This window comes from Mobula hypostoma, chromosome 12 (assembly GCF_963921235.1).
Source record: "Mobula hypostoma chromosome 12, sMobHyp1.1, whole genome shotgun sequence".
Lineage (NCBI taxonomy): Eukaryota > Metazoa > Chordata > Chondrichthyes > Myliobatiformes > Myliobatidae > Mobula > Mobula hypostoma.
In genome coordinates, this window is record NC_086108.1 from 32,636,205 (window position 1) to 32,649,704 (window position 13,500).

The window sequence follows — 13,500 nt, forward strand, 5'->3', positions numbered from 1 at the left end:
AAATCGTGATGCATTGGTAATCATTTTCCAATGTTCTATAGATGCAGGATCAGTTCCTGTGGATTGGAGGGTGGCTAATATTGTCCCTCTCTTCAAGAAGGGAGGAAGAGAGAAAACAGGGAATTATAGACCGGTTAGCCTGACGTCGGTGGTGGGAAAGATGCTGGAGTCAATTACAAAAGATGAAATTAAGACACATCTGGATAGTAGTAACAGGATTGGTCCGAGTCAGCATGGATTTACAAAGGGGAAATCGTGCTTGTCTGATCTTCTGGAATTTTTTGAGGATGTAACTGTGAAAATGGACAAGGGAGAGCCAGTGGATGTAGTGTACCTGGACTTCCAGAAAGCCTTTGATAAAGTCCCACATAGGAGATTAGTGGGCAAAATTAGGGCACATGGTATTGGGGGCAGAGTACTGACATGGATTGAAAATTAGCTGGCTGACAGAAAACAAAGAGTAGCGATTAACGGGTCCCTTTCGGAATGGCAGATGCTGATCAGTGGGGTACCGCAGGGTTCAGCGCTGGGACCGCAGATGTTTACAATATATATTAATGATTTAGATGAGGGAATTAAAAGTAACATTAGCAAATATGCCGATGACACAAAGCTGGGTGGCAGTGTGAAATATGAGGGGGATATTATGAGAATGCAGGGTGACTTGGACAGGCTGGGTGAGTGGGCAGATGCATGGCAGATGCAGCTTAATGTGAATAAATGTGAGGTTATCCACTTTGGTGGTAAGAACGGGAAGGCAGATTATTATCTAAACGGAGTCAAGTTAGGAAAAGGGGAAGCACAACGAGATCTATGTGTTCTTGTACATCAGTCACTGAAAGCAAGCATGCAAGTACAGCAGGCAGTGAAGAAAGCTAATGGTATGCTGGCCTGCATAACAAGGGGAATTGAGTATAAGAGCAAAGAGGTCCTTCTGCAGCTGTACAGAGCCCTGGTGAGACCACACCTGGAGTACTGTGTGTAGTTTTGGTCTCCAAATTTGAGGAAGGACATTCTTGCTATTGAGGGAGTGCAGCGTAGGTTCACAAGGTTAATTCCTGGGATGGCGGGACTGTCATATGTTGAAAGATTGGAGCAACTGGGCTTGTATACTCTGGAATTTAGAAGGCTGAGAAACAATATTCAACTTCTTTGTCTTTGTGATTTTGATACAACCTAATACCTTATTTGACTTTCATTCCACTTGTTCTGGAATTCATCAAATAATCCCACACTGCTGTTCTCTATATTGGACCATGTGTAAACCATTGATTCATAGTGAAGCTGTATGAAAATTATCATTTAGCAAGACCATACCCAACATACAATTTAGAAGCAGTGTACATCTGAACGGTAGCCACTGTCTGTTTATAAAACTTCAGCAGGATGGCTATATCAGGGAAATTATCAGAATCAGAATCAGTTTTATTATCACCGGCATGTGACGTGAAATTTGTTAACTTAGCGGCAGCAGTTCAATGCGATACATAATCTAGCAGAAAGAAAGAGAAAAAGTAATAATAAATAAAATAAAACATAATAAATAATCAAGTGAAAACGGCCAGTGAGTGAGTGGGCAGTGAAGGAGTGGAGTTTTGAGGCTTTGACTCGAGAGATTCTGGCAGTTTTGGCAGTTGGTCTGTGCAATCAAATCAATCAAGATTTGAATAGCTTAGACTCAGCAGAAAGCAGCTGATTGGGCAATCGAGGTCAGGTGACCAAGCATTTTGAAAAACTCAAACAGATAAATAGAGGAGTAGCTCAAGCGGAGCGGCCTGTGGAAAGTGGCCAGTGAGTGAGTGGGCCAGTGAAGGAGTGGAGCTTTGAGGCTTTGACTTGAGAGGCTTTGACGATAAGAGACGGAGGATGAGTTTGTTCCCAGTTAGTCTTTACAATGCCTCCTGAGACGGTGATGTGCCTCTCATGTGAGATATGGCAGTCTTGGGGAAACGCCCCTCTCCCGCAGAGTCACATCTGCCAGAAGTGCATACGGCTGGGCGATCTGGAAGACCATGTAAGGAATCTGGAGCAGCAGCTGGATGACCTTCGACTCATAAGGAAGAATGAGGCAGTCATAGATGAGAGCTACAGGGAGGTAGTCGCACCTAGGCTGTTGGAAGCAGGTCGTTGGGTGACAGTCAGAGGGGGGAAAGCGAAGTTGAGCAGACAGGTAGTGCAGAGCACCCCTGTAGCCATTCACGTGAATAATAAGTTTACCGTCCTGGATACTGTTGGCAGAGACGACTAACCAAGTGTGAGCCATGGTGGCAGGGCCTCTGGCACTGATCTGACCCGGTGGTGCAGAAGGGTGGGACGGAGAAGAGGTGAGCTGTCGTCATTGGAGACTCTACAGTCAGGGGAGCAGAAAGGAGATTTTGTGTACGTGAGAAGGACACCCACGTGGTTTGTTGCCTCCCGGGTGCCAGGGTCCAGGATGTCTGTGACCGGGTGCACGACATCCTGGTAGGAGAGGAAAAGCAACCAGAAGTCGTGATACATGTTGGTACCAACGACATAGGCAGGAAGAGGGATGAGGTCCTGAAGTGTGAGTTTCAGGAACGAGGCAGCAGGCTGAAGTGCAGGACCTCAAGGGTAGCGTTCTCAGGATTGCTGCCAGTGCCACGTGATAGTGATGGTAAGAATTGGAGGAGATGGCAGTTGAATGCGTGGCTGAGGAGTTGGTGCAGGGAGCAGGGATTTAGATTTTTGGATAATTGGGATCTCTTCTGGGGAAGGTGGGACCTGTACAGATTGGATGGGTTGCACCTGAACTCGAGGGGGAGCAATATCCTTGCAGGTAGGTTTGCTAGCATGGTTCGGGAGGGTTTAAACTAATTTGCAAGGGGGATGGGACCCGGAGTGATAGAGCAGTGAAAGAAGTGCATGGAGTAAAGCCAGATCTAACATATAGAGAGGCTTTGAGGAAAGAGAAGCAGAATAAACAGAGTAAAGGTAGTAAGGTAAAAGGGCTGAAGTGTGTGTACCTCAATGCAAGAAACATCAGGAACAAAGGTGATGAACTGAGAGCTTGGATACATACATGGAATTATGATGTAGTGGCCATTACAGAGACTTGGCTGGCACCAGGGCAGGAATGGATTCTCAATATTCCTGGATTTCAGTGCTTTAAAAGGGATAGAGAGGGGGGAAAAGGGGAGGAGGGGTGGCATTACTGGTCAGAGATACTATTACAACTACAGAAAAGGTGGGTAATGTAGCAGGATCTTCTTTTGAGTCAGTATGGGTGGAAGTCAGGAACAGGAAGGAAGCAGTTACTCTGTTGGGGTATTCTATAGGCCCCCTGGTAGCAGCAGAGATGCCGAGGAGCAGATTGGGAGGCAGAATTTGGAAAGGTGTGCAAAAATAACAGGGTTGTTATCATGGGTGACTTTAACTTCCCTAATATTGATTAGCACCTGATTAGTTCCAAGGGTTTAGATGGGGCAGAGTTTGTTAAGTGTGTCCAGGACAGATTCCTGTCACAGTATGTGGACAGGCTGACCAGGGGTAATGCCATACTAGATCTAGTATTAGGTAATGAACCTGGTCAGGTCACAGATCTCTCAATGGGTGAGCAACTGGGGGACAGTGACCACCGCTCCCTGGCCTTTAGCATTATCATGGAAAAGGATAGAGTCAGAGAGGACAGGAAATTTTTTAATTAGGGAAGGGCAAATTATGAGGCTATAAGGCTAGAACTTGCGGGTGTGAATTGGGATGATGGTTTTGCAGGGAAATGTACTATGGACATGTGGTCGATGTTTAGAGATCTCTTGCAGGATGTTAGGGATAAATTTGTCCCGGTGAGGAGGATAAAGAATGGTAGGATGAAGGAACCATGGGTGACAAGTGAGGTGGAAAATCTAGTCAGGTGGAAGAAGGCAGCATACATGAGGTTTAGGAAGCAAGGATCAGATGTGTCTATTGAGGAATATAGGGTAGCAAGAAAGGAGCTTAAGGAGGGGCTGAGAAGAGCAAGAAGGGGGCATGAGAAGGCCTTGTTGAGTAGGGTAAAGGAAAAATCCAAGGCATTCTTCAATTATGTGAAGAAAAAAAGGATGACAAGAGTGAAGGCAGGAGTGATTAGAGATAAAAGTGGGAAGATGTGCCTGGAGGCTGTGGAAGTGAGCGAGGTCCTCAATAAATACTTCTCTTCAGTATTCACCAATGAGAGGGAACTTGATGATGGTGAGGACAATATGAGTGAGGTTGATGTTCTGGAGCATGTTGATATTAAGGGAGAGGAGGTGTTGGAGTTGTTAAAATACATTAGGACGGATAAGTCCCCGGGGTCTGATGGAATATTCCCCAGGCTGCTCCACGAGACGAGGGAAGAGACTGCTGAGCCTCTGGCTAGGATCTTTAAGTCCTCGTTGTCCATGGGAATGGTACCGGAGAATTGGAGGGAGGCGAATGTTGTCCCCTTGTTCAAAAAAGGTAGTAGGGATAGTCTGGGTAATTATAGACCAGTGAGCCTTACGTCTGTGGTGGGAAAGCTGTTGGAAAAGATTCTTAGAGATAGGATTTATGGGCATTTAGAGAATCATGGTCTGATCAGGGACAGTCAGCATGGCTTTGTGGAGGGCAGATCGTGTCTAACAAGCCTGATAGAGTTCTTTGAGGAGGTGACCAGGCATATAGATGAGGGTAGTGCAGTGGATGTGATCTATATGGATTTTAGTAAGGCATTTGACAAGGTTCCACGTGGTAGGCTTATTCAGAAAGTCAGAAGGCATGGGATCCAGGGAAGTTTAGCCAGGTGGATTCAGAATTGGCTTGCCTGCAGAAGGCAGAGGGTCGTGGTGGAGGGAGTACATTCAGATTGGAGGATTGTGACTAGTGGTGTCTCACAAGGATCTGTTCTGGGACCTCTACTTTTCGTGTTTTTTATTAATGACCTGGATGTTGGGGTAGAAGGGTGGGTTGGCAAGTTTGCAGATGACACAAAGGTTGGTGGTGTTGTAGATAGTGTAGAGGATTGTCGAAGATTGCAGAGAGACATTGATAGGATGCAGAAGTGGGCTGAGAAGTGGCAGATGGAGTTCAACCTGGAGCAGTGTGAGGTGGTACACTTTGGAAGGACAAACTCCAAGGCAGAGTACAAAGTAAATGGCAGGATACTTGGTAGTGTGGAGGAGCAGAGGGATCTGAGGGTACATGTCCACAGGTCCTTGAAAGTTGTCTGACAGGTAGATAGGGTAGTTAAGAAAGCTTATGGGGTGTTAGCTTTCATAAGTCGAGGGATAGAGTTTAAGAGTCGTGATGTAATGATGCAGCTCTATAAATCTGCTTAGGCCACACTTGGAGTATTGTGTCCAGTTCTGGTCACCTCACTATAGGACGGATGTGGAAGCATTGGAAAGGGTACAGAGGAAATTTACCAGGATGCTGCCTGGTTTAGAAAGTATGCATTATGATCAGAGATTAAGGGAGCTAGGGCTTTACTCTTTGGAGAGAAGGAGGATGAGAGGAGATGTGATAGAGATGTACAAGATAATAAGAGGAATAGATAGAGTGGATAGCCAGTGCCTCTGGGCACCACTGCTCCATACAAGAGGACATGGCTTTAAGGTAAGCGGTGGGAAGTTCAAGGGGGATATTAGAGGAAGGTTTTTTATTCAGAGAGTGGTTGGTGTGTGGAATGCACTGCCTGAGTTAGTGGTGGAGGCAGATACACTGGTGAAGTTTAAGAGACTACTAGACAGGTATATGGAGGAATTTAAGGTGGGGGGTTATATGGGAGGCAGGGTTTGAGGGTCAGCACAACGTCGTGGGCCGAAGGGCCTGTAATGTGCGGTACTGTTCTATGTATGTTCTATATGAATCAATTACGTATATTGAATAATTATTTAAAAAAGCAAAAACAGAAATACAGAAAGAGAACTATTTATTTCAATAGATTGTATACACACTCTATAGTCACTCACTATTGCAGTGATATACAGCAATACCGAAGCTGTGTACAAAAGGGTTATCAATTCATATGCTTTTTGTGAATTTATTCATTCATGGTCTGGGGATCAATTAGCACCTATTGTCTATCGATGTGAAAGGTGAGGGGAGTAGAAGTATTACTTTAAATGAATTATAAGTATTATATATGAATGCACGGAGTATAAGAAATAAAGTGGATGAGCTTGAGGCTCAGTTGGAAATTGGCAAGTATGATGTTGTGTGAATAACAGAGACATGGCTGCAAGAGGACCAGGGCTGGGAAATGAGTATACAGGGTATACATCCTATCGAAAGGACAGACAGTTTGGCAGAGTGGGTGGGGTGGCTCTGTTGGTGAGGAATGAAATTCAGTCACTTGCGAGGGGGGACATAGAACCAGGAGACGTAGAGTCAGTATGGATAGAACTGAGAAACTGTAAGGGCAAAAAGACCCTAATGGGAGTTATCTACAGGCCCCCAAACGGTAGCCTGGATATAGGGTGCAAGTTAAATCAAGAGTTAAAATTGGCATGTCGCAACAGTTGTTATAGGGAATTTCAACATGCAGGTAGACTGGGAAAATCAGGTTGGTACTGGACCCCAAGAAAGGGAGTTTGTGGAGAGCCTCAGAGATGGATTCTTAGAGCAGCTTGTATTAGAGCCTACCAGGGAGAAGGCAATTCTGGACTTAGTGTTATGTAATGAGCCAGATTTGATAAGGGAACTCGAGGTAAAGGAGCCATTAGGAGGTAGTGACCATAATATGATAAGCTTTAATCTACAATTTGAGCGGGAGAAGGGAAACTCGGCAGTGTCAGTATTACAGTTGAACAAAGGGGACTATGGACCCATGAGGGAGGAGCTGGCCAAAGTTGACTGGAAAGAGACCCTAGCAGGGATGACAGTGGAACAACAATGGCACGTATTTCTGGGAATAATACAGAAGGTGCAGGATCAGTTCATTCCAAAGAGGAAGAAAGATTCTAAGTGGAGTAAGGGGCGACCGTGGATGACAAGGGAAGTCAAGGACAGCATAAAAATAAAAGAGAGGAAGTATAACATAGCAAGGATGAGTGGGAAGCCAGAGGATTTGGGGACTTTTAAGGAGCAACAGAAGATAACTAAAAAAGGCAATACAGTGGGGGTTGGGAGGTGGAGATGAGATACGAAGGTAAGCTAGCCAAGAATATAAAAGAGGATAGTAAAAGTTTCTTTAGGTATGTGAAGAGGAAATAATTAGTTAAGATCAAAGTTGGGCCCTTGAAGACAAAAACGGGTGAAATTATTATGAGGAACAAGGAAATGGCAGATGAGCTGAACAGGTACTTTGGATCTGTCTTCACTAGGGAAGACACAAACAATCTCCCAGATGTAATAGTGGCCAGAGGACCTGGGTAACGGAGGAACCTAAGGAAATTCGCATTAGGCAGAAAATGGTGTTGGGTAAACTGATGGGACTGGAGGGTGATAAATCCCAGGGTACTTAAGGAGGTTGCTCTAGAAATCTTGGACACATTGGTAATCATTTTCCAATGTTCTATAGATTCAGGATCAGTTCCTGTGGATTGGAGAGTAGCTAATGTTATCCCACTTTTTAAGAAAGGAGGGAGAGAGAGAACAGGCAATTATAGAAGAGTTAGTCTGACACCAGTGGTGGGGAAGATGCTGGAGTCAATTATAAAAGATGAAATAGCGGCACATTTGGATAACAGTAACAGGATCAGTCCGAGTCAGCATGGATTTACGAAGGGGAAATCATGCTTGACTAATCTTCTGAAATTTTTGAGGATATAACTATGAAAATGGACATGGGAAAGCCAGTGGATGTAGTGTACCTGGACTTTCAGAAAGCTTTTGATAAGGTCCCACATAGGAGGTTAGTGGGAAAAATTAGAGCACATGGTATTGGGGGTAGGGTACTGACATGGATAGAAAATTGGTTGGCAGACAGGAAACAAAGAGCAGGGATCAATGGGTCCTTTTCAGAATGGCAGGCAGTGACTAGTGGGGTACCACAAGGCTCGGTGCTGGGACCGCAGCTATTTACAATGTACATTAATGATTTATATGAAGGGATTAAAAGTAACATTAGCAAATTTGCAGATGACACAAAGCTAGGTAACAGTGTGAAATGTGAGAAGAACGTTTTGAGAATACAGGGTAACTTGGACAGGCTGGGTGAGTGGGCGGATGCATGGCAGATGCAGTTTAATGTAGATAAATGTGAGGTTTTCCACTTTGGTGGCAAGAACAGGAAGGCAGATTACTATCTGAATGGTGTCAAGTTAGGAAAAGGGGAAATACAATGAGATCTGGGTGCCCTTGTTCATCAGTCACTGAAAGTAAGCATACAGGTACAGCAGGCAGTGAAGAAAGCTAATGGCATGTTGGCCTTCATAACAAGGGGAGTTGAGTATAGGAGTAAAGAGGTCCTTCTGCAGTTGTACAAGGCCCTGGTGAGACCCCACCTGGATTATTGTGTGCAGTTTTGGTCTCCAAATTTGAGGAAGGACATTCTTGCTTTTGAGGGAGTGCAGCGGAGGTTCACTGGGTTAATTCCAGGGATGGCTGGAATGTCATATGTTGAAAGATTGGAGCGACTGGGCTTGTATACACTGGAATTTAGAAGGATGAGAGGGGATCTGATTGGAACATATAAGATTATTAAGGGATTGGACACGCTAGAGGCAGGAAACTTGTTCCCGATGTTGGGGGAGTCCAGAACCAGAGGCCACAGTTTAAGAATAAGGGGTAGACCATTTAGAACGGAGTTGAGGAAAAACTTTTTCACACAGAGGGTTGTGGATCTGCGGAATGCTCTGCCTAAGAAGGCAGTGGAGGCCAATTCTCTGGATTCTTTCAAGAAAGAGTTAGATAGAGCTCTTAAAGATAGCGGAGTCAAGGGATACGGGGAGAAGGCAGGAACAGGGTACTGATTGTGGATGATCAGCCTTGATCACAGTGAATGGTGGTGCTGGCTCAAAGGGCCGAATGGCCTACTCCTGCACCTATTGTCTATCCCTAATTCCCCCATCATGCTATTTCAGAGAGTAGTTAACAGCTAAATGTCTTGCAGACACAAGCAGACTAGAGTAAAATTGGCAATTTTCCTTTGCCAAAGGGCATTAATATCCAGTCATTTCATAATCAGTATCATTGATAAATGTTGTTAAATTTCAGATTTATTCAATTACCTCGAATACTGCAAACTACAACTGCCTTTAGTGGAAATCAACCTTGTACCTTCAGGGCTATAGTCCAGATTTCTAAATGTTATCAAGTAAGTTATCAACTATGGTAACATACCAGGATGTGCTATTTCTGAGTTAATTGAAAGCTTAGTTTGCAGTTTAATCAAGGGAATAAGATGTTTGTATAAAATTGAATGCTCAAATGAAGAAGGCCTGAAAATCCACAATAGAAAGCAAAATTGCAATACATGTTCACATTTTTATAATAGTGTTATTAACTCTTTAAAACTTTGGAATGTTTTTGAATGAAACATTCTCCTTTGATGGCATTGGCTAAAATGGGGACATGGCATAACCAGCTGTGAGGTGTTTCCACCAGTTTTTTTTTTGACAGAGCTTGGAACATAATGGGATAGATATCAAGGAGGCCCCATCATCAACACAAGGCTTCACCACAGTGCTTGTCTGGAATTTGTCAAAGGGGACAAGTATGATAGTGTAGTAAAAACAGATCAATTAGCAATTTCCCAAAAGGCATAATGTAGGTGAAAACAGAGTGTGATAAATTTGGACAGCTCTTTCAGCATGGAAAATATATAAATGTCTGGGCTGGACATGAGGGCTTTTATTTTAGATAATGTCATTATCTAAGTTAAAACTTCCCTGAACAATGAGGTGAGCCTTAACCTTCATTTTCCTCATCACAGGCATACGCCACACTTGTGAAATTGTGACTCCTGCACAGGAAAAATAGGGGGTAGTTTTGTAAATCTTCTGCCTGCATTTAGATAGCAACTTTAAAGTTGCAAAACATCTCTAGGTACCACACAAGGTCTGAAGTCAGACTATTTTGGTCTAATTTAGCAAAAAGGAACCACATTTAAATCCTTATAATCCTGAGCACATAAGTGAAAAAAATTAACTCCTGCCACCGCAAACAATTTGAGCAGGAAGCTATTGCCAAGAAGACTCAAATTAACAATATTAAATAAGAACCAGGTCAGAAAAGTAGGTGCATAAGATTTAATCTCACTATTTCAATTGTCTTTAAAAGAAGATATCTCAGTGCTTAACACATTAGCAATATTTACCATTCTTGAACCTTAATACATCCATTTCACAATCCTTGTTGTTTGCTTAATCAGCTGCATCTGTGGATTTCACTGGGTCAGTATTTACACATTCAATCACCCCCTGAATGAAATTAAACATGAGAACAGAAGCCAAATACGTTTATTCTGCAAGCATACAAACAGAATTGTTTTTAGTTTACCCCAATCTTAAAAAATATTCTTAGAATTTTCAAATAATTGAAGGTCTGAATATTATTAGGTAAATATCTCAGAATGTTCTCCACAACACACAAATAAATAGTATTATACTATTTTTCAATAAAATCACAGGAAGATTCCTCCAAATACAACAGAAATTTCTAGGATAAAACTGCATTATTTGCCATTAGTTGAGTGAAGAATATTGGTCAGGGTGTGAGAAGAACCGATCTGTCACGCCTCAGCCTTAAATTTGAGACTTAAGTGTGGCCAACAACACCAAGCTGAGGATTTTGATACAAGATTGCTAACTTCCACTTCTGGGATAAAGTACAACTTTTGAAAAGAAGTATGCAAATATTTTCCCATAGTCAGACAAGATCACACTTTTTCACCTCTTTCGTTTCCAAATTACAAACTCAAAATGGAGTGCAGATCCCTCAGTCACCCACAGCACCGCAGACAACTGGCTATGTCTCAAGGAAATTGTTCAATGACTTTTAAAATACAAAGTTAGAGTTGTCTGAGCATTTTAAAACAACATTTGATTCACATTTACTTAAACACCCAGCTGTATATCTACAGTTCCTGAATGATAAAAGGACAATTTTTAAATTAGTCATTATAAAAACCACAAGGAACATTTTGCTCATTGAATGAGCAAAGGCTGTTTCTTGGCAAGATATTCCATTCAATATAAACAATAGAACCAGACCTCAGGTTTGTTTCGTTCAAGACATTTGAGTTCTTTCAAAGTATAATCAATAACAAAATTAGTTACAATTCATTTGAAACAATTGGATGTGAAACAATCTCCATTGTTATTTGGGTGACACAGAAGCCGAACTGAACTCCTCGTTGGACCTCTTACTAATAGAGAAATAGATAAACGCCACAGAGGGCCACCAGTATGGGCAAGAATTTCAGCAGGATTGGCCAAGAGCCATTTTGCTGACCACTAGGAACCACGCGCGTTTTAGTGGGCTTGATAGTGCGGTGCCACTGTGTCAAGATGGTTTCCCGGGCTTTTGGCCATTTTCCAGGTCCCATCAATCGAAACTGGTAAGGTGAGCAGGGGCCAAAGAAAACGTGAAATGCCAACTGTGGATCACTGAAGAGGAGGTGTTTGATGTTGGGTTTTACACCGATCAGCTCAGCTATCTCATCCATGTAGGGTATGAAATCGACTTGAATGGTGTGTCTTTGGGAGGTGATGTATCTTTTGCATGCAAAAAGAAACAGAAGGGAATTATAGACAAAAACAATTCAATGCAAATGTCTGTAGTTGGAAAACAGAAAACCGCTGAAAATCATCAATGGTTTAACAGCAACTGCGGAGAGAAACTGCATTACTGTTAACAACCTTTCATCAGAACCTCTCTACTTCGTTTGAAACTTCTAGCTCTTCAGTTTGGTGAAGAGCTAGAAGTTTCCTTCTATAAGGGGTTCAATTGCAATACTTAAGAGGCATTTGGATATGTACATGGAGGGGTGGAGTTTGGAGGGTTATGGGGTGAACATGAGAACTGGGACTTGCAGAACTGGAACATGAGGACACTGTGATCAGTATGGACTATTTGGGCTAAAGTGTATATTTGTGAGCTGTATTACTCTAGGAATCTCTAGACTCTGTTTAACCTTCTCAGTATTTTAAGTACTTTCTGTTTTACAAAACTGGTTTTGCCTTGAATTTACCAAAACCAACTCCCTGATAGGCAAATCTCTCACAATGGGGTGCTGTAACAGAGATAGCATCAGTTTCCACTGCAAAAGGCCCCCTCACTACTGCACAAGCTTTGACAGAGATTGAGAAGCAAGTGATGTTGTCGTCATGTCCAAGACCAACCCCTGTTCTTATTCAATGTTCTCAGTGCAACTTCAGAATCAAATGAGAAAACAGATTTGTCTACTGGCTTAGGATAACACTCAGTAATGCATTTACCCAGCAGAGAAGCTCGCATAGTAATCAATACATTTGTTAACAGTGAGAACGAATTGACTCACTCACAACAAGCAGTCAACCCCATCATTATATGAAGTTCATTGTGAGAACATTTTGGGGAAATATAAACAGTGAAATAATGGTCAAAGTCCTATAGGTCACAGAAAGAGGGATAAAACAGTCTAGTAACAATTTACATTGAGGTCTCACCTGTAATAAAATAAAACACACTAAAAGAATTGGAGAACGGCTTTGCAGACAGGGAGTTAATAGGCCAGGCCCTGAGGTACAAGTTAATCCTGATTTTAAAGGCTTATATTTACATTTGATTTTATATTAATCATTTATCTTGAAATAGTGAAATATTTGCTACATTATTTTAACCTTTCTATGGTTCCATGAAAAATGAAGAATATTGTGAAAGGGTAGATTGAACAAAGTTAGGAAAAGGCCATTGAGGGTCTCAGAGCAAGGGAACAGTGACCAACATGGTTAACTGAGCATTTACCCGGTATCTTTCTAAGCCTTGCCTTCCACGTACCTGTCCAAGGGATTTTTGAATGCTGTCAATTTACCTACTTCAATTACTTTTTCTGGCAGTTCATTCCACTATACTGGCCACCCTCTGGGTGAAAGTTATATGCCACGGTATTCCTGTTGAAAATAACCAATCTCTGTGCTGTCAATTTTGTACAATACAATGTAATACCATATATGGTGACATATATGTAACTTTGATAATAAATTTACTTTGAACTTTTAATACCTTTTGGCCCTTTTTTCTTTTTTCTCCGATATGTCTGCCATAATGTTGTTAGCACAGGGTAGTTTAGCCGAGCCTACAACACAAAATACAACATTAAAGAATGGGGTTTACCTCATGAATAACTTAAATGTAGTACAGCGCTAAATGTGGAAGGAATTTGTTGCCCTAAGGTCACTGATAATACAGAGCAGTTTCATGTACAAGTGGCTGGCACCTGACAGAATGGCTTTAGCAGCCAGCAAGGTCCTACAGCACCCAGTTCACCCCCAACTCCTGTGCAGCCACTAAGCTTGCAGGATGTCCAAACCACCACCGAATTACCTTGTCCTACTTCAATGCACTGTGTAATGATTTGGTTTGTGTCAACAATATGCGAAATGAGCTTTTCATTGTACC

At 42.5% G+C, this 13,500-nt stretch overlaps 1 protein-coding gene across 8 annotated transcripts in view; it reads right to left on the minus strand.

Annotated features, from left to right (window-relative positions):
• The window catches only part of LOC134354682 (flavin-containing monooxygenase 5-like), a 54,442-nt gene that overhangs the window by 3,926 nt on the left and 37,016 nt on the right, over positions 1–13,500 (minus strand). For 3 of the 8 annotated variants that reach the window (XM_063063803.1, XM_063063802.1, XM_063063801.1), the window contains 2 exons: positions 13,105–13,177; positions 5,937–11,615 (listed from right to left, as the gene is read on the minus strand). In XM_063063803.1, the coding sequence (XP_062919873.1) occupies positions 11,267–11,615; positions 13,105–13,177 (422 nt within the window). In that variant the 3' untranslated portion in view covers positions 5,937–11,266. Of the gene's footprint in view, positions 1–5,928; positions 11,616–12,907; positions 12,993–13,104; positions 13,178–13,500 lie in introns of those variants that run through there. The other 5 variants (XR_010019873.1, XR_010019872.1, XM_063063805.1 and 2 more) reach the window with 5 other exon arrangements.